The 16,680-nt window shown below is 35.6% G+C and overlaps 1 protein-coding gene across 5 annotated transcripts in view; it reads left to right on the forward strand.

The window, feature by feature from the left end:
- Positions 1-16,680, forward strand: part of MPP7 (MAGUK p55 scaffold protein 7) — an 86,528-nt gene that overhangs the window by 13,544 nt on the left and 56,304 nt on the right. For 4 of the 5 annotated variants that reach the window (XM_088150296.1, XM_025167404.2, XM_088150293.1 and 1 more), the window contains exon 2: positions 8,108-8,237. In XM_088150296.1, coding sequence (XP_088006422.1) covers positions 8,201-8,237 — 37 coding nt within the window. In that variant the 5' untranslated portion in view covers positions 8,108-8,200. Of the gene's footprint in view, positions 1-1,503; positions 1,622-8,107; positions 8,238-16,680 lie in introns of those variants that run through there. The other variant, XM_088150294.1, reaches the window with a different exon arrangement.

The raw sequence follows: 16,680 nt of genomic DNA on the forward strand, positions 1-16,680 counted from the left end.
TTAGCCCAGGCTGGCAACAGTCCTATTCAGTATTGTTTTTGTGGGAAGGATGGTAGATTTCCATCCTCATTTGGGTATTAATTTGAATGTCTCTTCGTGAACAAGCAGTGGTGCTTTTCTAAAACAGATTAAAATATTAATAATACAGTTGGTGGTAGCAGGAAGAGGGAAGTGTGGCTGCTGGGCACTCCATTATAGGATTTTCCAGGGCTCAGTCTTTTCTCCAACTCTGTTTAACATGTGCATGGTAACACCCAGATACCACCACTCTGCTGGTTCAAGAGTGAAGAACCATTCAGATGACACCTAGCTAGATATCTCCACCCAGAGCCATATGGTGCACCAATTATGGCCTGACCTGGAATAGGATGTCCTGAGGACAGTTTTCATGATTTTGCCTGCCCAATCTGTGTCACCAGGGATTGCTTATAGAAGGTCCCTGGCTATCATTAAATACAAGGAGAGGGGGTAAAGCAGTAGGCTTCTCTATGGGGCTCCCCTCTTTAGAACTGTTCAGCGTATTGGGTGAGTACTTTCAGTATCGTAAGTACTCTAGAATTGATGTTTTATCCCCTTTTATAAACAAGATATGACATACATTCATGTTACATGGATGACATCTATCCAGAATATAATAAGGTAACAAAAAAGGGGAGAAAATAGAGTGGGTGATTGTGTGAGGTAATTTAAGTTTCTGCTATTAGTAGGAGTAGGTATAACATTTGCTTTGTTTGATGAAGAAGAAAGTTTGGATTTAAGAAAGTTCATTTTAATTTGTGGGTGGGGATGGTAAGGGAGCCTGAACATTTAAATGCTCTCAGCTGCCTTTGTTTTCATTGTAGTAAGACTTTTGCTATTTATTTTAATAATCCATTTATATACTCATCTAACTTGCAAGTTATTAAATGTATGCTGGATTAAGTAGTAAAGGATATGTAGAAGCTCCAGATTAACACTTGCATTTCAGGACTTTTTAGTATTTCAGTAAAATGAACATTTTAGCCTTTCTATTCAGTAGGAAATTATATAATGTAGTTGTTTGCTTTCAGATAGAAAAGTAGCAAAACCAAATACAAACCATGCTCTTTGCTATCATCAGGTTTAAGCTTCCTGAGTTGAACTGGCTCATTATTTCCATCACCATACTTAATGCTTTTGGCTTTGAACCTGTAGACTTAAGTACATTTTCTGTTTTTGCTGAACAAAATGTACTGTTCACCATTACTTTTGATGAATTACTTCATGCAAAAGGCTTCAGTTTCAAATGAGCATTTATGGTAAATCATTGGTTTGTGTATAATTTGCCTATAGTATCAACTTAAAGTTATTTATAGACTGCTTCACGAAATCTGAATGTTGTATAATTAAAATAATTGTCAGCCTTCAAGGTAGTCCAGGCAGGAAACCAAAACCATGAGTACTAAGACTACCTTTATTGTAAGGTTATAGTAACAGAATCTTGCAATCTTGCTTCCTCCCTCCCCTGCTTTTACTTTCCAGAGAACTAGGGAGGGTCCCTTCTGAGACGCTTTCTCCACCCCCGTTCCGTCTGTGGGCTGAGATATCTCTCATCCAACCGTCGCTCTGGCTGTGGCTCCTCTTCCTTCTGTCTCCCATTACAGTAACTGAAATACTTTTGATTAGTTTTGCATTCCTTCAGAATTAATAGACAAATGCATGCACAAACATAATGTACATATGAATGTAGAAATATACTTAGGACAATAAATTGTAAATTAACTGTTAAAAATGTATAGCAAAAAATATTCTCTAGAATCAGACTTTGCAAACACCAGGTAATGCACATTAGGACAAATTATGAAATGCAGTTGTCCTTGTTTCAAATATATTGATATTTTGAATGTTGTGGTTAAACAATTTTTAAGACAGATTGGAGAATATTTAGCAACATATTAAAAACTTTATTTAAATTTTCACAGTTTGAGAAATTTATTAAAATTTCACAGATTAAGCAGATGTTTGCTTTAGGCTTTATTTTTAATTTGATTTTTTTATATACTAACTCCAAGGTATGTTACACTTTAAAGCTAAGGTGAATAAATCGTTGTTGCCAGAAAAATAGCTATGCTCAAATTTTATATCTTACTGCAAAAGATCTTCCATGGTAGGCTTTTGGGATACGGAAACTATGTTCCTCACTGTGATTGTATGAAATTCCATCTTAATAAATTATTTACAAACTTTGTTTTCTACAAGCAGATATAGGGGAGAGCATAAGAGGATTTGTGGATATTTCTTTTATTGTTACTTTAGAGTCCCAGATCATGCATGAAGCTAGTTGTATCTGAAAGTACCATTTTTATAATATTCTTTCTGAGGAAGGAAAAAAAAAAGGATAAATCTTGTAATATTACTGCTTTTCCTAGTTGTGTGCAACAAATAAACTATCAGTCTGTTGATATCTTCAAATAGAAATATGTTTCTAAGATTTTATCCCTAAAGTTAATTTAAAGCTAGAGGAAAAGCAGACAGCCATTTGAATTTCCTGATGAAGACCGTTGTCTTCAAAGTTGTGTTGTACTTTAAGGAAGTTGATCTTGAAATATGCTGTACTTGAATAAACTAGAATAAAATGGGGAAAACAAGATGAAGAGTGTGAATTCAAGCAATGAATTTGAGTTATTTTGAGCTTCTGTAGTAAATACCAAAACAAAATATTCTCAAGAATTAAAATTTTTGTCCTGACATACAGTAATTTGCTATGTGTGGTATTTCTCTGTTCCAGCCACCTGATTATTGTATGTAATCTTCCATAGGTGACATAGATATAAAAGTTTAAGCATATTTTTCTCTTCCACTTAACTTGTATTCCTCTTTCTTTGCTTTTCATTTAACATTTTCCTCAGAAAAATGATTTCTGTAATATGTGGCTAGACCAAAGATAGAATTTATTGTGGCAAAGCAAAAGTCTCCTTCAGTATTTTGTGAAACATTTTGTGATAGAATTCATAAGGCAGCAGTAGGCGACTCCTAACCCAGGTCTGTGGGACCAGGAAATCTTTGGCTTTGTTTTCCAGAGTTTACATGAGGGCTAGTCCCAATTGTCCAGTTATGATCATGTTGTCTATTCATAATACAGGGATAGACAAGTCTGAGTCCGGTTTGCTTGCTTAGTCATTTTCTGAAAGCTGTTTATTTCAATTTGTTTATGTCACTTTGCTTTAAAAAAAAAACATTAAAATAGGCAGGTCTTTTTGTATACATTTCCTATAATATACACATTTCAGCAAGCAGTTTGCCCATGAATATCTAACACATTTTGTATTTTTTATCAGTATGACAGCTTTCTTTATGTGGGCAACAGCAGTGCAGCAAAGTTTGAGAAACCCTCTGATGTATAGATTCCGTTTTAATTTTTGAAGTGGTATGTTTATTTCTTCTCCAACCCTAACCACAATGAAATAGTTAATTTTATTCATGGGGGCCATGGAAATTCAGCTATCATTTTAGGGTTGTGATACAGCAAAGTTTGAGACCTCTGGTTCAGTGTATTGGGTAAGTACTTTCACTGTGTGTCCATTTGTTTTGAAAAAGAGAATGAAGAGGGCTATAGAAATTGTAGAACATCATGATTGTGAGCCAGTGAGTTGAAAGTTGGAGCAGGCTTCCTCCACCTAGGATACTGGCTGGGATAACAGGAATTAGTGTCCACATTTAAAGGGTATAATATTGTAAAATGCTGGATTAGAGAACGGATAAACCATCTGGTGATCTCATTGTTCCAGATGAGAACAGCGGGTTCATCAGCTCCAATCATTGTGGGTAATAGGTAAGGATTATAGGCATTATAATTCACATATCTGGACTTTATCTGGTGGACCAAACCTAGGTTAGAGTAGAAGTGTAGAAATCCAGTGTTGAATTTTAATCAGCCACAAAGCTCATTGACTGATCATATGTATAATCTTTTAGCTTGATATATTTGTGAAATTGCTAATATAAAATAGAGGGAGCGAGAAAGATTAATATTAAAAAAATAGACAAAAAGTCTATTAAAATGATTATTAAATATTATTTTAACAATTGTTTTATTTTAAATATTATTTTAAAATAATATTTAAAATAAATATTATTTTATTTAATACATTTAAATTTTATTTAAATTTATTAAATAAAAAGGCAATAAAACAAAAGAATCAGTAAAGGTTCTAACCAAGCTATGCCAGCAAATCTGGAGAATGACATGGTAGCCAGCAGATTGGAAGAGGTGAATATACATTCCAATACCAAAAAAAGATTTAACAGAGTGTGCAAACTATCATACCATATCCTTAATTTCACAGACTAGCAAAATAATACTTAGGATCATCCAACACTGATTAGAGCCCTACATGGAAAAAGAGATGACAGATGTTCAAGCTGGCTTTAGAACATGAGAGTTATTGCTGATACACGATGGATAACTGAGAAAGCCAAAGAATACCAAAAAGAAGTCACTATGTGCTTTATTGATTATAGAAAGGCCTTTGATTGTGTCGGTCATGTCCAGCTGTGGAATGTGCTCAGAAAAGTAGGAATCCCAGAATATCTCATTGTCCTCATGAGAAACTTATATACAAGCCAGGAAGCCACATTATGGACAGAACGTGGCGAAACATGGCTCCAGTTTGGCAAAGAAGTGAGACAAGGCTGTATACTCTCCCTTATTTATTCAGCCTATATGCTGAATATATATTAAGGGAATCTGGATTGGAAGAAGATGAGGGTGATTTTAAAATCAATAACCTGTACTATGCTGATGACACTACCCTGATAGCTGAAAATCCAAAGGATCTGCAAGCTCTAGTAATAAAAGTTAAGGAGCAAAGTAAAAAAAATGGGATTAAATTAAATATAAAGAAGACCAAACTAATGACAACAGGTAGAACAGCCAGCCTTAGAATTAGCAATGAAGATATCAAAGTGGTGCCTTTTAGGATCAACCATCAGCAGTAAAGGGACAAGCAGTCAAGAAATACGCTGCAGACTAGCATTTGGTAGAGCAGCCATGAAGGCCTTGGAGAAGATACTCAAATGCCATGATGTGCTTATACCAACAAGTATCAGAATCATGCAAGCCATAGTATTCCCTGTGACACTCTATAGAAGTGAAAGCTGGACTTTGAAGAAGCAGGATAGGAAGAGTATTGACGCCTTCGAACTTTGGTATTAGGGAGGACACCTGAGAATACCATGGACAGACAAGAAAACAAACCAATAGATTATCAAACAAATCAACCCATAGTTCTCACTCAAATTATCCTACTTTGGACACATTATGCGAAGCCCCAGCTCTCTGGAGAAGGCTCTAATGCTGGGAAAGGTGGAAGGCCAGAGAAGAAGACGAACAGCAGCAAGGTGGATGGGCTCAGTTACAGTGGCAATGAATGCACTGTTGGAAAACCTGAAAGACCAGGTTAAGGATAGATCATCATGGAGAAAATTATATATATGGTCACTAGAAATCAAAAACAACTTGATGGCACATAATCAATTAAAGCAATAAAAAGATATCCTGAGTAAAAGTTGACTGAGGAAAGATATCCTGGCACTCTTTTAAGTCTTCTGGAAGGTTGCAATCTGGTCTTTATTATCCCGGAGGGAATGACATGAAGTAATGGTCTTAAGTTCAGGAAAGCAGATTCCAGTTGAGTGCTAGAGAAAAAAACGATGCCGTGTTTAGAGCTGATCAACTGTTGAATCAGATATTAAGGGAGGTAATGAACTCTCTCTCTCTGGATGTTATTCAGATAGAATCTGAATCATCAGGATGCTTTCATTTGGGTTCCTCCATTGAGCAGCGGGTAGGAGTCATTGCCCTGAACAGCCCCTTCCAACGTTTATTTTATAAGATGATATTGCACAAGCCCACATAACCACTAGATGGCACAGGTACCACAGGAGCCTGAGAGGTTACTAAGGGCCTGGTGGAAATTCAACTTTCTATTGAACTTCACATATTTCACTGTTTCCACATGGTAGCTGCCAGAAGAATCCGATACAGTGTGATATAGAAACAAGGTACCACTGGAATAATGAGATTTCTTTTTTTTTATTTTTAAACCCTTTAAATGGCTGGTTTTAACAGTCCTATTGGGCATTGTAAATGCCTCAGGTGCACTCGATATTCCTTTTACGTTCCTGGGTTTTGGCTATGTTTTTATGGAAAGATGGATTGAACTTCAGCTGAAGAATATTTAGTAATCCCTCTTAGGATACACTATAACAGCTGGTATTTCTGTATCACAGCAAATCAATTCCATGCAGTAGCCAGCAATACCATAAGCTGTATTCTGCTGCAAAATTACAAAGCATTTTAAACCATTTCCACCAAAGCAAGCTTCACTTGAAAAATGTAACTGAACTTACAAGTTTTGTGGAGAAAAATATTTTTTTCATTTTAAGCTTTTTACTGATAATGATTTTACCAGGCCATTTATTTTCACTATACTGTATATATACATTGCCACACAACTCTTTAAAATAAGAGGTTCTGAAAGTCAAAGAATTCAACCACAATAAAGAAAAATGGTAAATGGTATCTATTCTTATTAACACTAGTTATTTTCTAAATTCATAGGACTTTCATTTTTAAATACATTTTAATGATTAACTTTGGAAAGAACCCAGAGACAGCTAATAAGCTAATGAACAATCTAGTGAGCAATAATGAAAAGCTGGTTGGCTTCAATTAGTATTTTGATTCCTTAATAACTCTATAACTTTGGGTCCAAGTTTTAAATTTTATTTTTTTGGCTTTGCTATGTGCATGTTACATTTATACCAGAAAAATTGAATTGATGCTTTCCAATGCTTGTACACTGTGTCCTTGGCCTGATTTCAAGTGACTTTTAAAAATTTAATCTGTAGAGATATTCATACAAGGTTGAATAAATGGAGTTGTGCTTAAGAGCCATAACTCAGTGCAGAATTAAGCACACACAAGCAAACATACTTGATTATCCACAACACAGTGCATCTGCCTCTTTAATATTCTGTAATCCTTTTTTTTTTTTTAAATCAGAAGTTGAAATGTTTTAACTTCTGTTTTATAAACAGTTGCATTGTCTGAAATAAGTCCTAACAATTTTAGAGGCTGTTAGAAAATACTGTTCAGCTGCTGAAGCTAATTATTTAGGAAAGCTGCAAATGAGATATTTGTACTTGTTTGGAACCAGTAGACGACGAGTAAGGTGCATCATTCATAAAACCATGCTTTAGTGTTAATCATACAAGTAACACAATATGAAAGTGGCCAAATTACAAACTTAATTATTTTAAGCTGGTAATGTAATCTCTTATGGGAGGACACAAAAATATATGTGAAGTATGCTAAAGGTATGCTTAATGTTGTTATGTTTTTTCATCATAACATGAAAGTAAAATCATACTCCCAGCTGAGAACATATAATGCTAGAGTTAGCGTGGGGATATATGTTCTTCGTTTTTGCTGGCATGCCCCAAAAAAGTTCATATTTTTGGCTTCATTTTTAATGGTATGATTATTCTACTTAGAAGATTTAAATCAGTATAAACTACATTTTAGAAGTATGTTAATATTTTAGTCTACTTGAGTGGTAGTAGTTGTAGTAATCGTTTCTGTCCTGGCCCACCAATATGTTCCTTGGTGCTTCCCAATGTCCATGCCTTCTAGGGAAATAAAAGATGTTCTCCTAGACAACTTCCAGTAAATTCTGAGAATTGGACAAGGCGACAGTACCAGAAAGTCTTTTTTAGGAGTCCTCTTAAAAAGTGGTAAAACTACAGTACCTGAATCCAAGGGGCTTTTTCTTAAATGGCTTGCCAAAAAGCAAGCTGCTTTTGAAAACATACAGAACATAACAGACAGTTGTTTATGGTGGTACTGGGATATCATCTCTTTAAATCAAAATTTCCTTGCTTGTTCTTAAACACACCACATTCATCCATCATCCATCTATATATACACATGAGTAGAAGAAACAGTGTAAGAATAATGCATACTATCTTTTAAAGTTCTATAATAATATCTTGTAATGATTTAAAGAAATATATTTCAAATTGCTAACACTTATAGTCACTTGCAGTTTTTGGTAATCTTATTTATCCTTATTTATATTCTTTTCAGGGCACTTTGAAATTGCCTAAACCTTATTGGGGAACGTGTCTGCCAGTAGTTGAAGTGAAACTTGCTACCAGCTCCTAGCTGAAGTTCTGAACGATGCCAGCTTTATCATCTGGATCTGGTGGAGATGGAGGTAGAGTTGCTGATTTTTTGCATGCAGTTAGCTGTTACTAATTAGTTGAGTAACTGTTAAGTACTAGTTATTAAGTCTAAGTCTAGTGTGTAGCTATCTGCATATTAGTCCAATATCTCTAGGTAAACAGAAATGTAGGTAGGGAATGAAGTGTGCATCCTTACTTAGATGCATTCAAATGTATATCAAGTTCCTATAGAAACAGTCTCCTGTACATGGATCTCTTTTACTTTATTGGGTTTTATGTATAAGAAACCAGTCCTGGTAAGTGAAGCAAGCTTAGTACGGCTTTCTTCTGCCAGTTATGTGAAAGAATTTGAATGAGCTAAAAATTTAAGAAGAATTGGCTGGTTGGGAGAATATGTGGATGAAAGGACTGAAATTTACACTGTTACAATCTTAAAGAGAATTTTTATAAAATGATGTATTGTTGGTATTTATCACTAGAAAAAGCATCTAAAATGTATAAAAGTACTTTGAATTTATGTTGGAAATATGAATAACAAGAGGGGACTTTCTATCGTGTTTGGTGGACCTATAAAAAAACTAAAAAATTTTGGAATCAAATGCATATTTTAATTCAGAAAATTTTAAAGATTAATATGCAATTAAAACCAGAGATTTTTCTTTCGAGATTGATGGACAAACAGCTGGAAAAATCTAATGGATCTTTGTTTCTATATATGATAACAGTAGCAAGGCTTCTATATAGACAAAGATGGAAAGATCTGACATTACCTACAATGGAAAAATGGATAGTGAAGTTGATGGAGTTGGCTGAGATGGCAAAACTGAAAGCTTTGATTAGAGAAAAGACATTGAGTAATTTTAATGCTAATTTTAAGCCTGTTTTGGACTTTTTGCGTGAAACGGAAAAAAAATGAAATTATGATGTATGGATTTGATGATTAGAAATAATAGTGGACAATAGAAAAAATGAAAGTTGTGATGTAAATTTAGAGTAAGAATTTAGTGTAAATTGATACTTATGTCTGTTGTGAGTAAAGTAGGAAGTCATTCTTTTCTGTACTCTTTCTTTTTGCACTTTTGACTTTGTTCTTTCTCTTCTTTTTCATTCTATCTTTTTTCATTCTTTATCTAATATTAGTTTTTGTTTTTATTGTTCTTATCGTAAAATCTAATAAAGTCATTTTAAAAAAAGAAAAATTGGCTGGTAATAAAGCTACATATGCCCTAGGTCATGCTGTATTTTAACTGTGTTAAATCACCTAAATCAAGTAGATTTTTTTAAAAATCCTGTTTTTTACAGATTGTAAAAAGATAAAATCTGCTTCAAGCCACATTTTTGAGTGGTTTCATGAATATGTCCATTGGGCATGTGCAATATATTTAAAATTTGAATCATTTGGAGCTCAAAACATTTCCAGAATGATCAAATCAATGTTCAAAACAGCTGTTTTGCATTCAAATCGGGGCATTTCAAATGTGAAGTACTTTGAATTCAAAATGTTTTGAATGTCTGTAGTTTCCTCGGAAACAATGTAGAGATGACTTGCTATTACCTTCTTCCTTAGCAGGTGGTTTATCTGTAACTAGAGCATTATGAATAATGTCCCAGAGTTATGACTTACAACTTAACAATTTAAGTTAACATTTTCAACACATTTGGGAATTTTAGAAAATAAAATTTTATTTTCTAGACAAAAGCAGTCTGTGGCAATTGACATTGGAATCTTTGGATTTCTTTCAGGATAAAGATGTTTCGTATTCAGATTGTAGAGCATCCTGAAAAATAGAAATCATCTTAAAACTTTCTGAAATAGGTATTATTAATTGAATTTCTGCTAATCTATGTGAAAGTGGAAAATTTAAAGGTTGATATATTTTGATCTGTTAATCCAGTAAAACTTCAGTGGGCTTAATGATACATTCTTTTGAGTTCATTATAGTAACATTGAAGCATTAGCCTGGCATTACAGCTCAAAAATCTAATGTAGTAAATTAACAAATAAAGGGAGATGCCCACTTGTCATTGTATTGATTTAAAATTTCCCTGACATGATTGTAATACATAAAAGTGATGGAACAAAATGACCATATTTTTTTATCATTTAACTCTACTTTATAGCTTCCACAGACTTGTTCTAATAATGAAGCTATGAAGGATATGACAAAAATTGTGATATTAAATTTCTCTAGACTAATAGTAAATTTTTCCATTCTGATGTCAAGAATGTTGAGCATCTGGACTCTGAGTAGTTTACCACGTGAGCACTTTCCCCAACCTTTTAGCCATTTATTCTTTTTCTAGGAACTTTCACCCTTAGATAGAAAATAGTAGTAACAGAAACTAGTCTCTAAAATTGGAAAGTATTTTTTGTTGGACATTTTCCAGTATTTGTAAGAACTATTTTACTACACATTTCCAAGTATGCAAAGGTGTCCATGTATTCAGTAAAATACCATTCAAGAAATCAGTAGTTTAGATGTAGTATAAACAGTGTTTACAGCTCCATGTGGAACCATATTTTGATCTCTGAGCCCTCACCCTATCCCCAGCAAGTTTCTTTATCTAAAGGAACTGTTTCCATAAGCTACATATCTGGTTCATGCCAAATTTCTTCAGGGTTTTAGAAGATACATTATTGGGAGGGTTGAGTCCAGATAAAGTACATTTTCAATAGCAGAAAAACTATGTAATAATTGTTTTGCTGTTATAGTTCTATCAATGGGCTGGATTTTGTGATTTAAGTTGCGGAATCAGTTCTAAAAAAAGATTCGAAGATCCTATTGTTCACTTCTTCTTAAGTAACCAGCAATTATAGATGCATATGTATATTTAGTGATTAAAACATATATAAAGATACATGCCGTTATACTTCTGTTGCAAGTGTAATAGATAAAGCATCGTCCTTATTCTCTCAGATTTCCATTTAGCCTTTCTAAGATTTTATGAAAACTTCTAATGAGGAAGTTAGATTTAGGGTACTCTAAATGTTAAGTACTTTAAATGTTGTGAGTGACCTTTCTTTTTCTTTAGGATTCTTCAAAATTAAAATACAACCACAGTAATTTAGGGAGATCTTTAAGGGATCTGTTTGTTGATCTTCATGGGGGTCTGTTAGCATCCTTAGCAGCAGAGCCATTATGAAAAGTCCAGGGAGTATGGCGGGGACTTGGACTTGATTTACCCATCTCCAAAAGTTCTAAATAAGCAATAGTTTAACAGAGATTGATATTACAGTGCAGTATTGTGGAAGACTGATTTGCTATTTTTATCAAAGAGGGGTGTGTATGTAACAAGCAGTAAAAAAAATCATTTTAGATGCGTACATCAGTAACTATTAATAAGCTTTAAAAAAGGCTGGACTGTGTGACTAGTAACTAGTCAACACTAGTAAACCAGTGCTGTTTATAATATAAATTGCTGTTAATAACCAATCAAATATTTATTTGTTTCAGTTTCAAATTTAATTAATGAAAACAGTTCTCAAACTATTTTCTAGGACATATGAAGCTAGAAAAATACTTTCTGTATGTTCAAAATACTATCAAACTTACAATGTGCCATTACTGGATTACATTTTTTAAGGAAGTTGTCAAGCTATGTCTCAGTGGTATAATTATAAGTAACAATGAAGTATGGCTTTGTTAAATATTTATATATTGAAGACTTGATAAAATATATAGTCAAGAGTAGGCTTAATGTTGCTTAAAGCAGGATTCAAATCATGCACAATAATATCCGTTAGACATATTGTGTGCTGATCCAAAAAGTTCATTTTGTTTATTTTCAGTTTAAATTAACAAGAAGCTAATATGCCTACATAAAAGCAGCTGCCTCACAAGAATTTATAGACTATGGATAGGTTTAGCCTTGTTCTGATTTGTGGAGTGATGATTGAGGGCATTTCAGGTAGCTGATTGTTTGGATTTCTAAAAACAAAAGTGGACATTTAAGAATTTGAAATGTGCTTTCCAGCTTTGAGTAGCTACATTTTGATGTAAGATTTAAACTAGCTTCTGGATTATAAATGAATTAAAAAATCAGAAAATCCTGGAAGTAGTGTGAATACAAATCTCATTTTTCCAGGTCAACTAAATGTTGAAAAGCATGTTAAAGGGACTTGGGACTATCTGTCTAACAGGATGGTAACTATTGAAAACTGAGCAGAATGAGATCAAATTTGATATGGTGAAAGAACCTGGCAAAAGAGAAACAGTTTGAAAATGGTCCAGACTGTGGATAAGAAAATATCCCCTCGCTGTACCCCTATGGGAGAGAGAGGCAGTTGAGGAGCAGCTCAAAATGCTGTTCGCCTCCCCATTCGGAGACAAACTCCCCAACCACGTGACCCAGGGCTGAGCTCACACTGCCCACTCTGTGCTTCCTGGGGTACACAGATGCAGACACCTTCAGAGGCAACATGAGGGGAGACCAGCAACACATGCATGCTCACCGACCTAACATGTTACTTCATTATACAGCAACACAGCAGAAAATACAGATACTTCCTATCACCATTGCTGATAGAAAGGTTGGGGGAAAAATCCAGAAGCCACGCCCTGTATGTCTTCCCTGCCTTGTTGGTTCTGAATACTGTTGAGTTAGATAACTTTAATGAAAAATTAATGTTATTCAGATAAGCGAAAGTATAAAAGATATGCAGAAATGCAGCCTGCCTTGTTGGCTTGTTGTTTCAAAACTTCTGTAGCGGGATAGCTGAGTCTATAGGGTGAAAGGCTAGAGGTCTCAAACTCTTCTCTCAAGCCTTCTGGGTCTTCACACTCTAGGTCATCCTGCCTTGGGGTCTAGCTAGATTCCTTTGCTAGCAAGGACCCCCTGCCACCAGCTGTATTCCATGGGGTTTATCACTTGGTGTCTTTCAGCACTGTTTGAATAAGATGGGTGAGGTGAGGCTCTCACACCCTGCACTGCCTTTCTGGTGATAAAAGGTAAAAATAATAACAAATTGGAATAATGTCTATAATGCAAACTCTTGGGTGTCTAGATTAGAAGCTTGTGGGCGGAGGATTTCAGCCCTGTCTTGAGAGAGTCTGATCTCACAAAAGATAAACAAAATAAAATTTTATTGCAAAAAGGAAGAGATAAAATGCAAAGCTCTTTTATAATTTTAAATATCCAGAATGCAAACATTCTGTAGTGAAGGAGATCAACTCTAGAGCTGTGCAGGTGATAGTTTTCCTTTGACTTCTTTTGGTGTTATTCTAACAAACAAAGGTATAATGCTCCTAGTAGATGATGCCACTGGTCTACTCTGAATAGGATTTCTCCATCCCAAAATCCCAATAAAGAGGTGAGTGGCTTCCAGTTATTATTATCACAAGAAAATGTTTAGCAACAACAGCAGCAACAAAACTATACTATAACTAAAACTATACTCTTGAGAGTCCCCTGGACTGCTAGGAGGTCAAACCAGTCAATCTTAAAGGAAATCAACCCTGATTGCTCATTGGAAGGATCGATAATGAAGCTCAAGCTCAGATATTTTGGCCACCTAATGCGAAGAGAGATCTCTTTGGAGAAGACCCTGATGCTGGGAAAGATTGAAGGCAGAAGGAGAAGAGGACGGCAGAGGATGAGATGGTTAGATAGCATCACTGAAGCAATGAGCATGAAACTGAGCAAACTCAGGGAGGCAGTGAAGGACAGGAAGGCCTGGCGCAATATGGTTCATGGGGTCACGAAGAGTCGGACACGACTTAACGACTAAACAACAACAACAGGATAAAAGGCTGACCTGAAACAGAATTTCCTAATGTGTACAGAGCAATAAAGATAGTGAGTTTTAACTTAGCACAAAGACAGTAAAATAGAGCACGGTACCTATTACTTTTGAAAATAGGAGGCTTCCCAGCTTCTCCTTTGTTTTTAAAATGGCTCAGATTTTTTTATTCCACCAAGGGAGGGGCAGTATAATTTCCTCTGAATGTGAGCAAGTGGTATCCCTCATGTAAAATATGTATTCTCTTTGGGATGAAGAAATATTTATTATATGTCTGAATTACAGATGCAACAGCATTATTCAATACTGTATTTACATTTCACTATTGTGAATTTAGAAATGTGTCATGATCCTGTTAAGAATATGCCTCAGATGAGGAAGAGAACCAGAAGACATTCCAACAGCAAAACTCTGCACTTCCAAGCTTTAGCAGCTATGCTGAGTCAGTAACAGACCCTGCCATCTCCGCTGGGGACCTAACAGACTCTGACTTAGATAGGAGCTTCCACCAGCCTATATTTGAGAACACTACTATCGGTGGTTGGAAAGTCAGAAGAGAGAGTAGTACAGGTGCTCAGATATGCTAAAAAACTTCTGACCAAACAAAGTTAATCAGGAGTAATTAAAAAAAAAAAAACAGGCTTGACTAAGATCGGCTGTTTTCAGAGTTCAGGAGTTTCTGGTATTCAGGGAACACCTTGGGCCAAGGCTGCTGGAACCTCTTAGTCCATGAAGACCTTCGTAACTCCTGGTGTGACAGACTTCTAGCTACAAGAACATCCCTGGCATTTGTCTTTATTTATTTATTTATTAATCACATTTATATGGCCACCGGCTTTAGTGCATCTTCTGACTTTGGACTGGATTTACAACCAATAGATTAGCTTGGCTGATTTATTATAACAATAATTAGGATAATAAGCTGCCACCCATGACAAAATGATATACACCATTGTGTGTTATGTAAAAAAAAAAAAAAGACATTGCAGCCTCAGTTGCCAGGATGTTGGCTATTTTTCACTCTTGCTGTCATATTACTCATGGGTTTATACAAGAAGACGACCACCTGTTGTTTTCTGGAACTTTAAGACTTCATCTAGGAGTGTGCATGGACCAGAAAATGTGTGTGTTTTGTGCGCCAATCTAATGCATTACTGCTTAAAAGTTTCATCAGATCATTCCAAGTAGGTCATGGTCTAGAGAACTGGAACATTTTGGATATTCCAGGAGAGGTCTTATCATTGAGTAAGGCAAGGATGATACATCTTGCCCTTCTCTCCCATTCTTCTCTGTATAGCCTGTGTGTCAGCCTGCCTGCCAGTGTTCCTAGTACCTTGCCTTTCTTCTGTTGCCATAATTAAATTGAAGTATAGCAGGCCTGAATGATCCACCTGTCCCTTCCTCTGATCTTCTTTCTAGCATCTTCCTTATAGTCATTGTTGCCATGCTTAAATTTAAATATAGCCCACCCGCCCTGCGCCCTGATTTTCCCAGCATCTTCTTTCCCTGTAGCTGCTGCCATGCATAAATTCAAGTGCAGCATATCCAATCAGTCCACCTGCCACTCCCTCCAAATCTTACTTGTTCAAAAGGACTACATCCAACAAAAAGAGAAGTAGAGTGGCTTTGTATGTAAAGATGTCAAATGCCTGTGAAAAAAACTTATGCCCTTGAATATGGAGGTCTTTGACCCAACGTTATTCAAGATCTTTATAAAGACTTGGAGTATGAAATGCATCGAATGCTTGTTACATTTGTAGATGATGCCAAATCGAGGATTGATTTGAACATTGGGCCAGTTCTAGTGGGATGTTCAATTTTGATAAATGTGAAGTCCTGCATCTACTAGGACAGGTTTAATGTATAGGTCTAGGGTTGGTGAGACCTGGCTTAGAGGAACTGCATGTGAAAAGAATCTAGGAATAGTGGCGAATGACCTGCTGAACATGAGCAAGCAAGCAAATTCACTTGTGGCCTGCATTAACAAAAGCACTGTGTCTGTTTCATGGGAGATAATTGTTCTTTGGCACTCTGTATTGATTAGACCAAACATGGTATACTATATCTAGTTTTGGGCACTGGACTTTGAAATGAACATACAGATGCTGAAGTAGGTTCAGAGATGAGCACCCAGGCTGAGGAAAGGTTGAAGAACCCGGACATATTTAGTCTGCAAAAGAGGAAGTTTTGGGGACATGACAGCAGTCAACGAGGGCAGTAACAATGGGTATAAGTGAAAAGAAAAGAAATTCAGCCTAAACTTTAGGAGGAATTTCGGGGTGTAAAGCTGTTGAACAGTGGAACAGTCTGTCCATGACAGTGGTGGACTCCCCCTTGCTGGAAATTTTCAAATGGGGGTTAGATGGCTGTCATATATGGTTTAGTTGATTTGTACACTGAACATGAAGTCGACTAGATGACCTGTGATAACCCTTCCAACTCTAATATTCAATGATTCTTTGAATAATAGTAATTATTTGTGTAATCCATTTTAGATAATTCAGGCCAGAAATCTTCAAACTGGAGTGAAACTGGGCTTAGTTATACAAAATATGCCACAAGTATGTCTTATGTTTAACAAACCATTCTCAAACATTTTGGCGGGTTTTATTGCTGCTGTTCTGAAAAAGATTCTGCAATGTTGCGAATGTGATTTGTTCACCAGAGAAAGTACATTGCTAGAGAGGAAGCCTATACCAAAAACTTAAATTACTTTAACAGGCACTACTTCTCCT

The sequence above is a fragment of the Python bivittatus genome, unplaced genomic scaffold (genome assembly GCF_059951505.1).
Source record: "Python bivittatus isolate LINGU-HERP-01145 unplaced genomic scaffold, Pbiv_v1 ctg000610_np1212, whole genome shotgun sequence".
In the NCBI taxonomy this organism is placed as follows: Eukaryota; Metazoa; Chordata; class Lepidosauria; order Squamata; family Pythonidae; genus Python; species Python bivittatus.